The sequence below is a fragment of the Hippopotamus amphibius genome, chromosome 2 (assembly GCF_030028045.1).
Source record: "Hippopotamus amphibius kiboko isolate mHipAmp2 chromosome 2, mHipAmp2.hap2, whole genome shotgun sequence".
NCBI lineage: Eukaryota > Metazoa > Chordata > Mammalia > Artiodactyla > Hippopotamidae > Hippopotamus > Hippopotamus amphibius.
The window spans coordinates 58,148,292-58,168,953 of record NC_080187.1 but is presented as its reverse complement, the minus strand read 5'-3'; the positions used below and the strand labels follow the sequence as shown (position 1 = coordinate 58,168,953).

Below are 20,662 nucleotides of genomic sequence, written 5' to 3'. Positions count from 1 at the left end.
TCCCACATGTCCCATGACCAAAACAAAAAGAAAAGAAAAAACAAAAAAGAACCAAAACAACCAACCAAAAAGAAGAATTTGTTCACCCAAGCTAGGATCGTGTCTTTCATATCACTCCCCAGTGTCCAGCACCAGTGCCTGATATTGAAGAGACTGGTGTTTGTTGAAAGAAAGAAAAAAGGTAGAACTTCAGTTACTCATTAACGCAACAAACATTGGGCACCTCCTATCGGTAAAATATTGTGGGATGCGCAAATGTGTACAAAACTTGGTATCTGCTACTTGGAATTTTAAGTTTAGTGAGAGAGTTGAGATATTACTTAAATGTCCAGCAGGTGGTAGTACCTAACTAGACCACAAACACTGAGCTTCAGGGATGGAGAGGAAGAATTCCTCTCCAGAAAAAATGGAAAAGATTGGAGAAGTGGAAGTTTCTGAGAACCAAGTCATAGGAGTACAAACGAGACCAGAAACCCAGATGCAGAAGGCTTTCACTGACGTGGGATCTTCAATAAACACCTAAAGGCTTGATCACGATAGGCACATGCCCGTTGTTCAACTCAACGAGTTTCCCAGAAGGCAATAGATTTCCAAGGTATGTTGACCTGACAGAAGGGAAGGATCAGGTAGACTAACAGGAAGCAGGAGAGAACATAGCAAATTGTATTAAATGAGTCACAGTGGCTAAGGAAGACTTTCATCACTTGGCATTCAGTTTCTAATAATTTTATGTAATCCAAATCCAGAAGCTGATTGCTACCGTGACTAATACAGGATACATGTTGTTTCTTTTCAAGGTCAACTTTTGTTCAGGAAAAATGGGAACCAGTTCTCTTCCTTGACCCTATCTGATAAAGCAGAAGCCAAAGCAGATTTATACAAATGAAAATAAGGGTGAGTCAGAGCACTTTATCCCATAAATAACAAAAAAGGATTAAGGCTGACTTGTCTCCAGGCAACCTATGTAAATACAGTCACATAACCCTGATTTTAGTATATAAAATAGATGATCAAGAGATTCACTTAAAATTATTCATGGCTCTCTCTTCACTGTTTTAATAGATTTAAAAAGCTGCTTCCTTGCCAGCCATCCCTTTGTAAGCCTTCCCTGATAAAGACTGCAGGGCCAAGCTATTTCTTCTGCTGAGATTCAAATGCTTATTATTAGATCTCTCAAAGTAGATTTAGTTGCAAGAGTTTCACATCTACAAAAAAAATTGTGAACATGTAATGATTAAAATATTTTATTTTTAAGTGTATATACATATATAGATGTATTAGCAAATGAATGCTATGATAAGTCAATGTATAGTACAAATTAAAACCTCCTAAATGGACTTGAGGCCACAGCGGGGGACGGGGAGGCTGGGACATAGTGAGAGAGTAGCATTGACATATATATGCTATGAAATATAAAATAGCTAGTGGGAAGCTACTGCATAGCACAGGGAGATCAGCTCGGTGCTTTGTGATGACCTACAGGGGTGGGACGGTGGGAGGGAGGCTAGAGAGGGAGGGGATATGGGGATATACGTATATACGTATAGCTGATTTACTTTGGTCGTACAGCAGACACTAACACAACATTGTAAAGCAATTATACTCCAATAACGATGTATAAAAAATTTTTTAAAAACCTCCTAAAAACTAAACCAAAAGTACATGTAAACATGAATGATAGATACCAGATAAAATAATGGATAAATGATTAAGGACTGGAATGAATGAGTTAGATGTCCTTCAGATTACATAGAAAATTAATTTAGCATTAAAAAAAAAGCAAAGACAAGTAATTCAAAGTTCTCATTTTTCATATTTTTAATAAAGTCAGAAGCCAAGAAATAACGGGATCTGAAAAAATATTAAAATGTTTCATATTTATATAAATGAGAAAAAAAGGCAGCAAAAGAATTCATAGTGTATATCTTGGATTTTTTAAATACAACCTAACAGTTAAACAATTACATTTTAAATGAAATTGTTAGGATGGACTGCATGGTCTTTGAAGCAGTGTTACACCACAATGAGGATTATCTTCCCTCCAGAGTCCGACATTCATAGATTCACATCTCACCCCCACCATGCCCTAGCTGTCCGTGGTACTTAGCCCCTCTGTGCCTGTGTGCTCAATTGCATTTTCCTACAAATGGGGATAATAATGGTGTCACCTCAAAGGGTTTTAGTGATGGTTAAATGAGACAATACAGTAAAATCTTGGCACAGTGCTGAGCACTTAGTAGCACTTAATAAATATGGTTATTGTTATTGATATTACTAATATCTGCCCACCTTTATTTTTTTTTTCCTGCTGGTGGAGACAGTTTGATGCCTGACTAAGGGAATTTTTTTTTTTATGTTAGCACTACTATCAGAAGATCTGAGTTCTGGTTTTAGCTCCACCACTTACCAGATATGCGGCCTTGAACAAATCTCTTCATCAATTTTACCAACTGTAAAATGGAAATAATGATTTGTGTTCTACCCTGTCTACCCCCAGTACTCAGGCCAGATAAGATAACATAGTTCTGTTTTGCTTCTTTGATGTACAGTGTTATTCACATGTAAAATCTGATGGTGGTGATGATGATGATGGTTTTGGGATTCACGGTACCATTAAGTGTAAAGGAATACAGTATTCAGACCTGACCAGGCCAGATTACAGGTCACCACTTCTGACTGTCACATCACCGCCTTCAACTTCACGATGACACTCCACTCAATAAACAAGAAGAAAGAGAGAGGCAGACAAGAAGAGAAAGAGAAATTAATACTCAGACCCAATTAGACTTTCCTGATCTATTATTATTACTCTTATTAATTGTTATTATTATGATTCCTGAGCTAAAGAGCCCTTAAAAATCCTTTTTTAAAGAGGAAAATGAAAGTCAATCTTTGGCTAGAACCCAGGTCTCGTTGAGTACAGAACCATGTTCCTTCCTCTGAAATAGCAAATTACATATTCAGATACATTTATTTTACAAAACAGGGTATGGAATTACATAAACAGAAAGACTCCCCTTTGCATTTAAATTACAGAGGAAAAACTAGAAGAAAATATGTAGATTATTGTTTCTCTGAATTTTGTAAATATCTAGAAGTATATGTTAATTTTAACCAAAAACAAATGAGTAAAAATATTCTAAAAGATATGATGTTCTTGCAATCTAAGTGAAAAGAGATGGCTGTGACAGGGAGCCCATTTTCTGAGGATAATAAAAGAATACTGCTTTTGAGAATCACTTAAATTGTGGAGAAAGAATCCAGTTCTGGGACAATAAGACTTGTTAGGTAGGGCTTCTTTTTGACTTTATGTCCTGGGATTAGCTGGTCTCAGAAATTTGTTCCAAAGATAATAGATTATTGATCTGCTCTAGTTTTACAAGGCTCATTTTAATTAAGAGTTTCTAATAAAAGAATTATGTCTCTTGTTAAGCCAAGCCTTGGTAAGCTAGGGATAAAATATGCCATAAATATTACACAGCTGCACTGGTGCAGTTATATACAATGCAGGGTTTTAAAAATTCAAGTGCATATTATCAAGATCTACGGCTTTACAGTTAAAGCCAACATGTCCAATTAAAAAAATGCTGAAAATTAATACAATAGCGCTGTTTTATTAAGCATCTACTTAACTTTATTTTTAGACTCACTTTTAGCAAAGCTATCTCAAATACTTTTTAAGAATTCTAAGTCCTTCTCCTCTGACTTTCACAGAACTGATTCTCGGTGGTGAGGTGAAGGCATTACACAGCAAAAAAAAAAAAAATCAGCAAGCTATGTTAAAGCCGAAAGCTAAGTCTTTCCCCCATAAAACATGACATTTTCCGATATAGAATTTCAAAACTGATTAAGCTTATATTTGAAACTATGAAAAGCTATAAAATGTTCTTAAATAACTTTTCATTAAAAAAAGTCACTCACAGAAATAGAAGGCAACGTTCAATGAAAAAAAAAATTTGGCGAGGGAAACAAACACCATTTCAGTGCTTACTATTAGAAAAAGGACCCTGTGTTTCAGATGGACTTGTTTTAATTAAAGACAATAGAGATATATACATCCTGGCAAGAAACAGCCTCTTCCCCTGAGGATATTTTTATTTTGCTTTCAACACTCAAATCAAAGAAAAAGACCAAAAGTCAAAACTGCTTTTAAACTTTGATATCCCAAAGCTCAAGTAGAAATAAGCATTGTTTTCTTTTTGCTTATGTTCCCACTCCAGGAGACTCAGTCCCGGGCTTCCTACACCAACCATCCCTTAAAAAAATCAGCAAAGGACTATTTATTTAAAAATTACTTATCATGAGTTCTAGAATATCTGATCCCAGGCAAAAGAATTGGGTTCAAAACATCACAGCAGATTGAGACAAGGTACAGATCATCTAACCTGAGATAGATTCAGCCCACCAATTTGACAGTGTCTTCCATCTGGAGCATCTTACTTCCTGCCCAGTTCTCACATTCACCTTGCATTTTTGTATATGAAACAAGTATTCTTTAAATGGAAAGGAATATGGAAAGGCGGAAGAAAATGCCTAAATCCTTATTTTTCTAATCTTATTTTGACCCAAAGGACAAACCCTTTATGCAAAGAATATTTTCCCATTATCATAAGATACAACATCACAATAGCTATCTCTTAACTACAAAGTTAACGTTTGCACTTTACCTACCTGAAGGAACACAGAGCATGCTGTGTATTTCCCTATGGAAATAAACTGATTTAAAACACACTGTAGCTTATGGTACAACAACCCAGAGATAATTTCATTTAAAATGTCTTTCATCTAAATCATGTGTAACTTCGTTATTTAGAATAAATTATGAGTATCATAGTCAGACTCAACAATGTTGTAAATTCAGGTAAATCATCATACTTGCTTTCTCTCTGGTTAATATTTTCAGAAGATTCCATAGCCTTCATTTCATTGAGGTAAAAAATGCAAAAGTTTACAGTTCTTACTAAGTAAAATATTAGGGTAGTAAACGTTCTTCAAAAATATGAGACAAAGAAGGAAAAAAGAATGTCATAACTTTTTTTAAAAAAGTTTATATACTAAATTCACTGACCAGCATAACCTTCACGTCACCTTCAGAAAGAGTGATTAAAGGGAAAAGTCTAGTGTAAAATAAAACATTTTGCTAAATGTAGAACTGGATCAATCTTTTTTTTATTTTTAATTAATTTATTTATTTTTATTGAAGTATAGTTGATTTACAATGTTGTGTTAGTTTCAGGTGCACAGCAAAGTGATTCGGTTATATATATATTATATCTATTTTTTTCAGACTCTTTTTCCTTATAGGTTATTACAAAATATAGTTTCCTGTGCTATACAGTAGGTCCTTGGAGCAATCATTTTTTTAAGCCATGGGAACTTTTTTCTTTGCTAAGCTGACTTATAATTCTCTGCATTATATTGTCATAGCCAGACTAAACAATACTTCATGTGACATTGAAATTGTAATTTTAAGCTGTAGGTACTAACTGGATTTGGCCTGAGTAGTTAGCCGTTATTTGGTTTGTATGCAACGCTTTCTTCCTTCTGTAACCAGTTAAAAGCTGAACAATTTCTGAGTCAGCTAAGATATAAGGCAAAACAGGCTAATTGTGAAGTTAGACATATGTTTCTTTGTAAATGTCTCTCTGCAGAGTCACCTTATTTTCAAAGCCCTGAAAAAAATTAACAGCAGCCTGCGCCTTAACCATTTGCTCTCACTGCAGAAAGTGCTTTCAGTGCAGTACTTTACAGAAGGGCAGGGAATTTTCTTGCTTTCTTTTTTATTAACTTATCCCTCTGAAACCAGAAAATCCTGTTTTTGCAATATTCACTAGTCAGTCCCCTCACTCAGCTTGAGACATGGACACTCTTGCCTGAAAGATAGCCTGTCTCTTAGCAAACTAGAACATCCTTTCCTCACAGAGCCTGCAATGCTGCAGTTTCATGTTAATAAGCCAAAAGGAACTCCCTACATTAACCCATTCTATTTTAAAATACAAGAGATCTCGTAAAAACAAAAAATAAAAATAAAAACCCCTAGAAACCAAGCCTTTTCTGATGACTTACTGATTGATAGGGCTTCATTATTTAATAAAACAAGGACTAGAGAAAGCATGCTGTGAAAAATAAAAAATTGAAGTCTGGGGTCTCTACTTCTCACAAGCAATGGTTTATTCTCAGCCACAGCATGCGTTTTGCATGCAATTGCTGGTGCCTGTGGTCCCAGCCAACAGGGTCCTTAGTTAGGCATTCTGCTCTTCACTTTGTCTTGTAGTATTCTGAACTTTTTTACCCCGAATTACCCCCAAAGCACAATGCAAAATAAAGGGACATTTTATCAGTTAGCAGTTCACCAGGCAGCAGGAAGTCTGTAGGTTCCTTATTTAAATAAACCTGTTTAAAGATACAGAAAATCTACTCCAAATCAGTCATTAAAACCCAAATGGAAGAAAAAAATATCTGGTTTTATTCAAAGTTATGGTGAATCTGTTTGGCAACTCTTAAATTAACTTGAAATTAACTTAGGTGCTTTTCAATCATTGCAGTCACATCCAGGGAGTAATGAACAGAAAGATGACAAGGCAATTGTTTTTGTTCAAACTTATCATAAACTATATTTCCCGGGAGTTTTCATCTCAGCAGATTTCAAATTCTCTTTTCCAAGGAATATTTGACCTTCAAATTTCAGGCCCTGTATCTCTTGATTTCCTGTATCCATTATGTGTTAGAAAACTGAAACTGGGCTACAAGTATATTGTCTCTGCTACCTGACTTTAATGAATTTTATTTGTTTTCAAAATCTGCAATCTGTTCATTGTGCCAACCCTGCATTGCAGAGGAATCTTAGCGTGCCATCCCAGCTTGGCTCCTTCAAACAAAGTCACTACAAATTGGCTTTAATTGTATTTACTCCGGTAGAAGGGAGGAAGGAAACCCCCGCCAACCAAACCAGACAAGCAATGCGGGGCGACAAGCCCCCAGGGCAGCTGAATCTTCCAGCAAGCCCGCCTGGGCGCTGTCCTTGGTCCTGCCGGCGCCATAGCAAGCACAAGCGCCTTACCTTCTGCCCCTGCGGAAGCTGCGGACGTCCCCCAGACGTTAGGCAGAATGCAGCGCCACATCCCATTTTTAATACAAATAAAAACCCCGGCCCATCCTCTTTGTCCCCTTCCCGAAGACTTCAGGCTGACCGTTCCGCAAACTCTTTTTGTGTTTTCCTTCAAGGCCCAACTCGGGGCCTGCGCTCATCTCTGGCTGCTTTAAGACAGGGAGTGGGGGAAGGGGAGGGAGGCAAGGGCAGATGAGGATGGGGGAGGGGTGGTATGAAGGGGGAGGGGTGGTATGAAGGGGGAAAGGAGGAAGGAGAAGGGGAAAAGAAAAGGCTGAGAAGAAAAAGGTCCAGGAGGAAGGGGCTCAGAGAGAAGGAAGGAGTGAGTGGGACTAAAGAAGGGTTAAAGTGGGAGGGCGAAGAGATGCCAAGTAGAGAGGGAAGCGAATAAGCACAGAAGACAGGTAAAGAAAAAAGTAATGGAGAAAGGACAAAAGACGAGAAAAACGTGAGGATAAGAGTGCAGAGGGCTAAAAACAAAAACAAACAAAAAACAATAACAACAACAACGACGAAGAAAGAACAAGAACAAGGTGGCCAGAGGGTCGCTAGAAAAGCTGCCCGATAGTGAAAAAAGGAAGAAAGAAAGAAAGAAAGAAAGAAAGAAAGAAAGAAAGAAAGAAAGAAAAGAAAAGAAAGAAAAGCTGCCCGAACTGTGGGAGAGTGACTAAACAAAGAAAGAGTGTTGGGTGAATACTCCCATGGAGGGTGTAAAATGCAATCAGAAGGTGAAGAGAAATGAAGAGAAGGGGCTTGAGGGGAGACAGGTGGTCTGGCACCGAAAGAAGAGCTGGGGGGAGGGGTCGGGGCCAAGGCAGCAAAGGCCGGGGTCCGATGCGGCGCTGGCCCACGTGGAGCGGGCGCTGAATCACTGCTGGGCTGCCTTCACCCCCCACCTCCACCCCATCCCCCCGGCCCGGTGCCCGCAGTCCCCGCCTCCTCGGCCGCCGCCTCCACGGGGCGGGGCCCTGGCCCGGGACCAGCCGCCGCGGCTATAAATGGGCTGCGGAGAGGCCAGCAGAACGCTGTGACAGCCACACGCCCCGAGGCCTCCAAGATGAGCTACACATTGGACTCGCTGGGCAACCCGTCCGCCTACCGGCGGGTAACCGAGACCCGCTCGAGCTTCAGCCGCGTTAGTGGCTCCCCGTCCAGCGGCTTCCGCTCGCAGTCGTGGTCCCGCGGCTCGCCCAGCACCGTGTCCTCCTCCTACAAGCGCAGCGCGCTGGCCCCGCGCCTCGCCTACAGCTCGGCCATGCTCAGCTCCGCCGAGAGCAGCCTTGATTTCAGCCAGTCCTCGTCCCTGCTCAACGGCGGTTCCGGGCCGGGCGGCGACTACAAGCTGTCCCGCTCCAACGAGAAGGAGCAGCTGCAGGGGCTGAACGACCGCTTCGCGGGCTACATCGAGAAAGTGCACTACCTGGAGCAGCAGAACAAGGAGATCGAGACGGAGATCCAGGCGCTAAGGCAGAAGCAGGCCTCGCACGCCCAGCTGGGCGACGCGTACGAACAGGAGATCCGCGAGCTGCGCGCCACACTCGAGCTGGTGAACCACGAGAAAGCTCAGGTACAGCTGGACTCGGACCACCTGGAAGAGGACATCCACCGGCTCAAGGAGCGCTTCGAGGAGGAGGCACGGCTGCGCGACGACACCGAGGCGGCCATCCGCGCGCTGCGCAAAGACATCGAGGAGTCGTCCCTGGTCAAGGTGGAGCTGGACAAGAAGGTGCAGTCGCTGCAGGATGAGGTGGCCTTCCTGCGGAGCAATCACGAGGAGGAGGTGGCCGACCTGCTGGCCCAGATCCAGGCGTCACACATCACCGTGGAGCGCAAAGACTACCTGAAGACAGACATCTCGACGGCGCTGAAGGAGATCCGCTCCCAGCTCGAAAGCCACTCTGACCAGAACATGCACCAGGCCGAAGAATGGTTTAAATGCCGCTACGCCAAGCTCACCGAGGCAGCCGAGCAAAACAAGGAGGCCATCCGCTCCGCCAAGGAAGAGATCGCCGAGTACCGGCGCCAGCTGCAGTCCAAGAGCATCGAGCTCGAGTCGGTGCGCGGCACCAAGGAGTCCCTGGAGCGGCAGCTCAGCGACATCGAGGAGCGCCACAATCACGACCTTAGCAGCTACCAGGTAGGAACCGCGGCTGCGCGGCCAGCCTGCGCCAGCGCCAGCGCCGCGCGCCCCCGACACTCAGGCTCGCGCCCCGCCGCGCTCTCCGCCGCGCTCCCTAGCGGCCGCTGGCCAGTGCGCGCGCGCGCGCGAGCGCGACTCAGAGCCGAGTTGGGGCCTCAAAGCGTCCTCGCCCCTCCCCATTCCCTCCACACTCCTCCCACACGCACCGTCCCCAGTTCTAAGACCCCTGACCTTTTTCAAAATTTACTTCTTTTCCTCAGCAGTTCTAGTTTTGCACGCTTGCGCGTTTAAAGTAGGAGGTAATACATTCGGGTAGTTGATAAAGCTGCAACTTTAGGGTAGCTGTGCAGAAACTCATGTATTCTCAACTTTTCCAGCCGTGATCGGAAGAACTCCCAATATTGGCTTCAGCCCAAAGGGCTCAGATGGGAAGGGCCAGGTCAGCCTTGGGGTTTCCCCATGCATGTTTGTTTCCTGCTGAGACGTGTTCTAGATCCACTGGTGCCAGTGCGTGACGTGCCCAGGAAATGTCTAATTGTCTTATTGATTCTGTTTGTTTGTTTGTTTGTTTGTGAACTCCTTACATTTTTATTTTAAGCAGGGAGGCTGGCTGGCAGCGGGACCCGAGGTTTGCAAAGCTGGAGGGAGTCTAGGGTGGGGAGGAAGAAGGAGGGGATAGAAAGTGGTTTGCGAAAAAAGTGGCTGTTTGGAAGGATAAGTCTATGGCTGTGGCTGTTTCAGGACACCATCCAGCAGTTGGAAAATGAGCTTCGGGGCACAAAGTGGGAAATGGCTCGTCATTTGAGAGAATACCAGGATCTCCTCAACGTCAAGATGGCTCTGGATATCGAGATCGCTGCGTACAGGTACCGTGCTCACTGCAGACGTGGCTGAAATACTAGCCGCACTGCGGAGGCTATTTTGGCAGAATCTTCACCACTTAATTTAAAGTAAGCAGGTTGCAGGAGTCTTAAATCAGTGCCTGCTTTTCTTTCTTAATTAAAAAGTAATTACTCTAAAGACTTGCAACTTTTTATGTAGCTTCAAAAGAGTAAACATTAGTTAAGATAAAGTGTTTGAATGAAGTGTTTTGAGGGAGAGCACCGATTAATTTCAGTGCTTATGCTTAAACTTTTCTATTTTAGTGAAAAATTGTTTTCTGAATGTTTTGAAACAAAAACAGGATTTGTTTTTAATATTCATCTAGTACTTTCAGCTTTTCAACTTTATAATGTCAGGGGCAAACACCAGGACATTCCATTTCTCCCTCAGTTACAGCTTACTATTGCCTTCACCTGGCTGAGAATAAATATGATTGATAGAATATATATTTTTATTTAGATTTATGTTTATAGATCCAGATATACATCCAGAGAAAGAGATTATAAATATATTAACTGATGTCACCTTACTGTTGACTAAGTTCATAGGTGAAAATCCTTGACTAAATAATTTTTGGTGGGTTGGGGGTTGTTTTTGTTTTTGTTTTTTTACCAATAAGGTCATTCATATTACAAGAATAAATTGCACTCAACTCAGAGCCATTTGTCTTTTCAGAAAGCTAAATAGTTATATAAAATAGACATTTTGTGATTAAAATTTCAAGATGGTTTATAACTGGATACACATATATTAGCACCTAGCTATGATACATATAGCCTGAATTCTAATATATTCTAAATAGTTTTGTAAAATTTTTGAATGTTTGCTAAAAGACATTTAGTATACATCTTGAAAGTCCAAATGCTCAAGAACGTCACTTAAGAGTTTTTTGGCCTATAGGGAGCTTTTCAGCATATTCACGTTGCACCAAATGGATTGCGGCAGAACTGAGATTTGGTGGCTGGGTGTAGGGAGTGAACTATTGGGCGTGGTTAGTTCTGCATTGGGTGATTGGCTGACTGTCCCTGAGAATGTCTCTGTCATTAAATATGACACAATATACTAGTGAAATGATAGCAAGTATTACTTCATGTGCTTCTATTTATCCAAAGGTATCTACCACGTTACACATACTGTAATGAAATTTGGAAGACCCAATGAGATTTTAATTACATCTTGTCTTCTTTGACTCTCTCCTTAGGAAACTCCTGGAGGGTGAAGAGACCAGATTTAGCACATTCGCAGGAAGCATCACTGGGCCGCTGTATACACACCGACAGCCCTCCATCACAATATCTAGTAAGATTCAGAAAACCAAGGTAGAGGCTCCCAAGCTAAAGGTCCAACACAAATTTGTCGAGGAGATCATAGAGGAAACCAAGGTGGAAGATGAGAAATCAGAAATGGAAGAAGCCCTGACGGCCATTGCAGAAGAACTGGCAGTTTCCGTGAAAGAAGAGGTCAAGGAAGAAGCGGCTGAAGGAAAGGAAGAGAAAAAAGAAGCCGAAGAAGAAGTTGTGGCTGCTAAAAAGTCTCCAGAGAAAGCTACTGCACCTGAACTTAAAGGAGAGGAGGAAGGAGAAAAGGAAGAGGAAGAGGGCAAAGAGGAAGAGGAGGAGGAAGAAGAGGAGGGCGCTAAATCAGACCAAGCCGAGGAAGGAGGATCTGAGAAGGAAGTTTCTAGTGAAAAAGAGGAAGGTGAGCAGGAAGAGGAAGGAGAAACAGAGGCTGAAGGTGAAGGAGAGGAAGCCGCCGAAGCTAAGGAGGAAAAGAAAGTGGAGGAAAAAGGGGAAGAAGTGGCTCCCAAGGAGGAGCCAGTGGCAGAAGCCAAGGTGGAGAAGCCAGAGAAAGCCAAGTCCCCTGCGCCCAAATCGCCAGTGGAAGAGGTGAAGCCCAAAGCAGAAGCTGGAGCCAAGAAAGAAGAGAAAGGGGAGGAAGAGAAAGTGGAGGAAGAAAAGAAGGAAGAAGCAAAGGAAGCTCCCAAAGAAGAGAAGGTGGAGAAAAAGGAGGAGAAGCCAAAGGATGTGCCAGAGAAGAAGAAGGCTGAATCGCCAGTGAAGGAGGAAGTCGTGGAAGAGGTTGTCCCCAAATCAGTAAAGGTGAGCTCGGAGAAGGATGCCAAAGAGGAGGAGAAGCCACAGAAGCAGGAGAAGGAGAAAGAGAAGGAGAAGGAGAAAGTGGAAGAGGTAGGAAAGAAGGAGGAGGGAGGTTTGAAGGAATCCAGGAAGGAAGACATAGCCATCAATGGGGAGATGGAAGGAAAGGAGAAGGAAGAGCAGGAAACTAAGGAGAAAGGCAGTGGGGGAGAAGAGGAGAAAGGGGTTGTCACTAATGGGCTAGACTTGAGCCCAGCAGGTGAAAAGAAGAGCGGTGATAAAAGCGAGGAGAAAGTGGTGGTGACCAAAATGGTAGAAAAAATCACCAGTGAGGGGGGAGAAGGTGCTACCAAATATATCACCAAATCTGTAACCGTCACTCAAAAAGTCGAAGAGCATGAAGAGACCTTTGAGGAGAAACTAGTGTCTACTAAGAAGGTAGAGAAGGTCACTTCACACGCCATAGTAAAGGAAGTCACCCAGAGTGACTAATACTTGAGTCCATCGCAAAAGGTTAAGCCATATGACAATTTCAAAATGCATGTGATTGACAGCTTCAAAACAGAACGGGTTCTCCCATGGGGGCTCCAGACTTCGTATTTTACTTTGTGCAATATGAGGGACCTGCATGCAAGCTCAGGGTGCTCCCTCCCCAGTCTTTGGGCGAATCAAATGCATGATACTGTATGTACCTGGGGGATTGGCTGATTTCCTAAGCTGTTGGAAGGGGGGCACTCAGGGGGATGTCGAGGTGTATTATGCAAAGAACCAACTGAGCCAAAAATAATAAATGAAACACAGAACTCTCTTAGCCTTAAGAAAGCTATATATGAATAATTATGTTTACCTCACTGGTGCGTTTAAAAAGGACTTTTGTTCATGGGAGAACCTCGTTGACATGCACAGTTTGCAACTTTTCGTTGATAGATGTTAAACGTCACAGCAGTACTTGCTCAATAAAGGTCATATTGGAAACATAGTCCCTTGCTTGGTGTCATGTCATTTCAAAGTGAATTCTCCACCACTTGACCCTTTCTTTCCCCAGAGCAGATTATTTGGGGGATTGTAAGCGATTTGCATTTCTCATCACTATTTCTTATCACTATTTCCCCAAGAACAGTTACTGGGAAAACATAATCAGCAAAAACATTTTCAGGTGTTGAAATCTTTACTTAGCCCAACCTTCTTCCCAAGTTTTTTAAATTATATTTTTGAAATAAAAATGAAAGCATCTGATAAAAAGGTAACATTGAGAGGATGGAAGTCTTCAATCTCCAGGTGTGCCGATCCCAAACCGGAACTCAGAGAACCTCAAGGTGAGAGGGGCAATAAAGGAGTCTTAATTTGCTTCTTGGGGTTGGAGCACAAAGGACCTCGTGGCATTTATATCACTGTGTCCAGAAGAGTCAGGACTGGAACCTCCAATGGTCCTAACAGGAAACATCCAGTCTCAAATGCATGGTTCTGGTTCACACACACACACACACACACACACACACACACACACACGCTTATCTGCAGCACTGATTCTTGATTTGGTTGATGGAGGTTTATACTTTCAGTATTTTACTAACTGGGGGAAATAATTTTAAAAATAAAATATTCCACTTAGAAAAAGCAAAACAGGATTCTCTGAAATAAGCAGTAAGTGTTTTTAGATTTTTTTAAAGGCCTGGAAAAAAAAATTAAAGGCCTGATCTTGACCAAGGAAATAATATAACACCCTTTTCAAAATGTATCTGTCCTAAACCTTTAAAACCACTAATAGTAAATTTGTTCCAAGTCTGTATTTTTTTTCTTATCAATAAGGATGATCCCAATAATACAATCCTGGATGCTCTTTTTAATGGCTTTTCAAAATATTCCAATTTTAATCCCTAAATATGTCCAGGAAGCTTGCTGCTAACGTCAATAGTTGTAATGATATTTCCCAATCACTAGCCCTTTGCCAATCCTCACAGTTTTTGCTATCTCTGCATATCATGTGTGCAATTACATGTTTTTCTTTAAAACAACCATGTTGTATGTTAATACAATCATTTTTCTAAAGCAATAATATCCATAACATCCAAAGTGAAACAAAATTTTTAAATATAATCAGCAAAAACTTACTCTAGTTATGCAGGATTTTAAAATGTAAAAAGAGTATATTGGAAAGATACAGCATAAATTTAGGATGGAAGAATCAGCCAAAGAGGCACTGGTGGGAAAGACAGTCCCAGGAGCAAAGAAAACAGAAATCCTCATGCAGTCACAGGGCTGACTGAATTTGAAACTTTGTATCACTTCATTGAACGGTTCAGAAAAAGCATACATTTGCCTCCCCCCTTGACAAGCAAAGGAAGAAGCACTTTGATTGACAGTCTCACCAAGACTGATGCCACTGATACAGCTGAATTTCCCCAAAGAAAAGTCTGGGAGCTATTGCCTGAAGTAGGAATAGAGGCTGGATCTATAGGATAGGCTATTTGAATTTTAAAATACCTGCTAAATACGAGGGTAAGTCAAAAATTATCCACACTCTGGCTGTAGAATTTACAGAAGTTTTAATATAACTGGAGTGCGGATAATTTTTGACTCACCCTCGTATACGGCCATTACTATAAAAATACCCATCTGTCTACACCTAAAACTCTCTCATTACCAGCGCTGGCTCCTGAGTTTAGAAACCCCTTTCTTGTAGCATACGCTGTTTAAAAAAGACAGGATCAATTGAGACTTATCCCTTCAGTTCCTAACTTTATTTTCAATCATCTCATTTTCTTTCCTGAGAAGGAAAGATTTTAATAATATTTCTAAATATTCCAAAAGACAGACCATTGTTTTGCCCTCTTTAAAAATAATAGAACAACATACCTTTGATAAGCCAAGCAGACATTTCTAAATATCAAATTGTTTGATTGATTCATAAAGTTAAGAAATATTTACTGTGAACTATGGCTTGAGTATACAAGGATCTTCCCTTCAGAATTCACTAATTCTGTTGTCAGTGCCAATTATTGCACTACTATTTAAAGAGAAAGCAATTTGAAATTCATGTTTCCAAATATGTTCAGTGACAGGGAGAGACTATATTCAAAACTAGGCACAAACCTCCAAGTGTTTAGGAAATTAGAATATCTTTTCTCTGCCTACAGTCAGTCCCTGGCTACAGTGACATTAGGCCATGGAAAAATAGGATTTCTACTTTTCCAGTAAATTGCCTTAGAGATATTATTTTGTTTTAAGTCTTGTAAGAAGTACTAAAGCTAATGAGTTCTCAATCTTCAAACATAGGGAAACAGAGGCACAGAATTTTTTTTTAACTTTCTTTAGGTCACACAGCTAGTAGATAAAACCCACATAGTCCAGCTCCAGAGCACATATTCTTAAACCCCTGTACTACACTGCCCCCTCAAATCCATCCATCACGGCCATCTCAATTTATAAGGAGGTTCTGCTGTGTTCCCTTTTTTCTTTCCAGATTGAAAGAAAATAGATCTATGCCATGCATCTTTCATTTAATATGCTTACAAGTCTCCTCACATTAAAAAAAAGAAAAAAATGATGCAATGGCACTGTTTGCACCATGAGAAGAATAAAACGTCCAGATACAACATAAGTGGTGGTTCCTTCTACCACAACAGCTTGCAGTGTACAAAAATGTGGCAACCACTTTCTCATGGCAACTTTCATATTCAATGGAAAAGGAAAGTGTTATTTCTAGCACCGCCTTCTATTGCCAGTCAGTACAGAGACAGTATTAAAACATTGGGATATTCATTTGCACAACAAATAGGTTGATCGTTCCAGTTTGGAGCAAGTTATTTTTTCTTGGTGGTTTATGTAATTTGCCCAAAGGAAAAGAGGAGCTATTTTTAAGTGAATTATTTTACTGAGTCTACACAAAATTCATCTACTTCCAGGGCTCCTTTGCCCTTGAAGTACAGAGCTTTGGCAAAAGCACTGCATTTGAGTTCAAATCCCAGGTCTATAGAAAGTAAATTTGTGTGTTTTGGGTCCATTTGATTATCGCTCTAAGCTTCTGCTACAGACTGAAGTTTCTGTTCCTTAAATTCATATGTTAAATCTTAATGCCCAATGTGATGGTATTTGGATGTGCGGCCTTTATAAGATGATTAGATCAGGAGAGTGGGAACTTCATGAATGGGGTTAGTGCCCTTATAAAAGAAATCCCAGAGAACTCCCTTGCCGCTTCCACCACATAGGAACATTGAGAAGACAGCCATCTATGAATCAGGATGCAGGCTTTCACCAGACACGGAATCACAATACCTTGATCTTGGACTTCCCAGCTTCCAGAGCTGTGAGAAATAAAGCTCTGTTGTTTGTAAGCCACCCAGTCTATGATATTTTGTTACAGCAGCCCAAACTGACTAAGACAACTTCCACTTCCTTATCTGTAAAATAGGGATGCTAACATACTCGTCAAAGAGCTGCTGAGTTCATTAAATGAGATGACATCTGTGGAAAGTGTCTAGCACTATAACAGGTATGTAGTAGCTGATCAAAACCATTTGTTTAATGAGTGGAATTTAAAATTGAATCAAAGCTATAGGTACAGAATTTATTTTAATTTGAAGATATTAATTAGAACATTAATTTTCTTAGACATTCTTTCAATACAGATTTCAATACAATGAGTTTACCACAATAAGTATACAGTATAAATAGATATGTACTCGTATGCACACATATTTCTTCATGAGTGTATACTGATCATACATTATATAATACGCTGTAATATATTCATTGTTCATATAGAGAATTTGGGTGGAAAATAATTGTACTGTGCATTGCAATAAGCTATTGAAATTACTTAGACAACCAGTAATCCACCTACATAATCATGGGGCTTAAACTTTTCTTGATGCAAATTATTTAAAACAATGATTGAGAACAGGAGAAAGAAACAGTTCTGTACTAGGCCTAGGAAGACAACTTTAAACCCCTAAATGCTCAACACCATAATGCAAGGCTCTCAGAGTTCTCTTCAGTTTCTCATTTGAGATAATTTGAAAATCAGCACATCATATCTTCAATAGATTAATTTTAGGTTATACTCCTTAAGTCATTTCTGTAAGCCAAGTTAACATTCTTGTCTTAGAAGAGAGCAAAGTTTCGAAAAATTAACAGGTAGCTTGATCAAAAGCCCTTTTTTGAATAATACTTAAGGGGAAGTTAATCATTCTAAAGACCTATGTAGGAAGTTAGACCACTTATATAGGTCCCCATGTCTGTAGCCTTGTTTGGAGTGTGTTGTGGGGAAATGGGGGAGGAAAAGTGGGACGAGAGAACCGAATCAGGGTTCGAGAACTTGAGTGACAATATTATCTCCAGAAGGCAGACACAGGAGATTCCTGATTCTAAATTAAGATCATAGGATACAAGTCTAAGGCCAAATGCAAATATTCTAGGCACTATCTTTTGGCATTCTCACATTCATAAGAGAGCAGGCCATGGCAGCTGAAAGAGCTATCAACTGAAATTAGCCTGTTTGTCTAGTTGGTTCTCATCTTGTGAAGGAATTTTGGTGAGAAGAGTCAAATACCAGGCTTTTGCTTTTTTTTTTCTTTTTTTGTTTTTGGCCATGCAACTTTTGTGATCTTAGTTCCCCCAACCAAGGACTGAACCCAGGCCACAGCAATGAAAGCACCAGAGTCCTAACTACTGGACCACCAGAGAATTCCCTGAATATTCTTAATTTTACTTATTTAAAGTCACCACCAGAAAACCACATATTGAAATCAGAGTTGAAAACAGAGGTTGAAACAGGGTTGAAAACAGAGCAGTATAGCATGAAGAGCTTTCTTTGCCCTTAGACTTGGGAAGCTTAGACCCTCAGTATAAGTCACAATACCCATACACCTCCCATTTTAATATAGAAAACTGGACAATGGTTTGAGTCCTAAGACAGTGCTTTTAAATATTTCTCAATTTAGACACCCAAAACATACTTGTAGCCAGAAGAATATTTCAGCTAAATGAAACTTTGCACTTGAAATAGCACGTGCTAATAATTAGAAGAATAAAAACTTACAAGTTAGTAAGTTACATCCACATAATTATGTGAATATTCAAAAGAAAAAGAGGCAACTCTCCTCCTTTTTCTCCAGATTTCATTCCAATCAAGGCTGCCTAATGGTTTCTGGACTGGCTTTCTGAGTGGTCTAAATAAAATTACAAATGTAAGATGGTATAACAATGTCTGACAAACATTAGGTGCCTAGTGAATGGTTAGTTCTCCTTGCCATTATTAATATTATTAAATAATAATTATAAATAAAAATATCTTAAAATTTATTAATTAAAATGCAGTGTACATCAAATTATTGTCTATGAGATACACAAAATTCAATCTATAGCAACACTTCAAGAGGTAGAAGAGTTAGATAAATTTACACTTAAACTTTACTTAATACTTGTTATTTAGAATCATAGAATCTTGAAGGTTGAATTAGCTTCTGATACTGAACTACATGAAAAGTAGTTGCCTATCCGAGGACTGAGCATCTACAGTGACAGGAAAGTTACTTTGCTTTGAGGCATCTATCAGGAAGCTTTGATTGTTGGCAAAGCCTTCTTTTCACTGTTCCAATATCTGACCCCCTACAATTTTACCCACAGGTGCAAAGTCTGAGAAGTTTTAGGAATCCTTATTCCCTTTCCCCCAGAACAGACATTTAGAGAGGTGAAGGCCCATGTCTGAATCCAAATAATTCATCACAGTAATAACAATTGTTGAGTTTACTCTATATCAGGCCCTTTGCCTGAAATAAATCATTGAATCCTTATAACAAACATATATGCAGGAATTATTTTTACTGCCATTCTTGCAGAACTTTGGGCATAAGGATTAGAGCTCAGGCCTTTCTCTTGTCAGACCCACATCATTTCTACTTCATACTTTTATGGAAAAGATAGCAAATACTACATTTTCTGTATTTACTTATCTCTGGAATGAACCTTCTACCTATGAAGTCTCGCCTGCCCTAAGCAGTCTCTGTTATCAATTGTTTAGCTCATGGAGGAATTAACTGACTTCCGGTAGTGTTACCTGAAGACTCACAGGTAAGTGGTAGGACCACCACATTCATCGTCACTTTCCCTGGGTTATAATGTGGGCGTAAGGATTAGAACTCAGGCCTTTCTGAGATCTTTTAGAATTCAGGCACATTATCCTGTGCCTGAATATGTAACTTTATTTTGTGGAATCAACTTCACCAAATAAGATATATTAATATTTTATTGGTGCACGAGACACTTCATGTCTCTGTTTTCCCATTTCTCAGACTTTTAAGAAGGCAATGAGCAAAGTGAATGTTTCTTCTATGAGTTAGTCACCTAGTAAAATCATTAAATACCAAGTGAAATTATTTCTATACATCAGCTGTTAGTTTTGTACAGTTCTAATAAAGCCCGCCTTAAACATAACAGGTTAGAAATTTGGACATGTCACTTCCACATCCCACCCACCATAATCTGTTATTATCATAGCTTGAGATGAAATTTCTCTTGACTGCCCAGCTTAATAATCACCATGCCCCTGTGAAAGCAGTTAACTGTGTCCACAGACTGAATTCACCCCCTTGGCCTATTAGAATGAGCATTATACTCGAAGCAAATCGTGTATCCGTGACTTGGAGAGCTAATGTCCATTTTTATTCTTTATCAACCACCCATGAAATAGCCACCAGTGTTTCTAAAGTTATCACTTTCTCATTAGCAATTAACAAGCTGCTTTGGCTCATATTCTTAGTGAGAGATTGGCTTACAGTCCTCAGGAAGACACATGGATCTCAATATCCTCATGAAGAGATGCAAAATACAAGGAGCAGGGAGGAAAAGTGAAAGAGAGCCTCCAAAGTATCTACCTCCTCCCCCAATTTGGGAGAAAGAAGTAAACTCTTCATGGAAAAAGGAGAAAGACTTCAAAGAATGAAAATAGTTGATAACATTAAAAACTTGTACTTTGCCCACATTAATGTTCAAAATACCATGTGTTGTCAGAAAAGGGAAAAAAAAACATAATTCACTGCCAAGTTAACACACCATTCAGTTCCGGACTTGGCACACCGTTACATGATACATTTCCGCTGTTGCATGATACATTTCATGAGGTGGAGAGGAATACATCCCACTGGCACAGTATCCCTGCCCCTTTTTCTGCCACTTTAGAGCAGGACCACTAACTGGGCCAGCTCCCTTTCCAAACATCCCCCCATCCACGTGTAATTACAAAGGTGGTGTCTGAAAGGTCACATCAAAGCCTCTGAAAGCTTGAAACTTTTTCCCATTTCCATCCATTTTGGTGACACTGGCCACAGAGAGCCTTGGCTTCATGTTATTTACTTGGCTTTTCCCCCAAATCTCTGCAGACAACCAAAATAATCTAGGAAGTACAACACAGCTTTAAAGAACACAGATTTTGGTGTC

The 20,662-nt window shown here is 40.4% G+C and overlaps 1 protein-coding gene across 2 annotated transcripts; it reads left to right on the top strand.

Moving 5' to 3' along the window:
* The first annotated feature begins 8,138 nt into the window (after positions 1–8,138).
* On the top strand, positions 8,139–13,194 carry NEFM (neurofilament medium chain). Of its 2 annotated transcripts, none has more exons than XM_057725219.1 (3): positions 8,139–9,245; positions 9,990–10,114; positions 11,332–13,194. In XM_057725219.1, exons 1-3 carry the CDS (start codon positions 8,166–8,168, stop codon positions 12,716–12,718), a joined length of 2,592 nt encoding a protein of 863 aa, XP_057581202.1. In that variant the 5' UTR covers positions 8,139–8,165; the 3' UTR covers positions 12,719–13,194. The 2 variants fall into 2 exon arrangements, with proteins under 2 accessions (XP_057581202.1, XP_057581203.1); XM_057725220.1 differs by lacking the exon at positions 8,139–9,245 and adding an exon at positions 9,670–9,687.
* The last annotated feature ends 7,468 nt before the right edge of the window (positions 13,195–20,662 follow it).

Coding starts and splice junctions, on each gene's coding strand:
- NEFM (XM_057725219.1), top strand. CDS start 8,166: ATGAGCTACACATTGGACTCGCTGGGCAACCCGTCCGCCTACCGGCGG. Junction 9,246..9,989: donor ACGACCTTAGCAGCTACCAG/GTAGGAACCGCG, acceptor TGGCTGTTTCAG/GACACCATCCAGCAGTTGGA. Junction 10,115..11,331: donor ATCGAGATCGCTGCGTACAG/GTACCGTGCTCA, acceptor CTCTCTCCTTAG/GAAACTCCTGGAGGGTGAAG.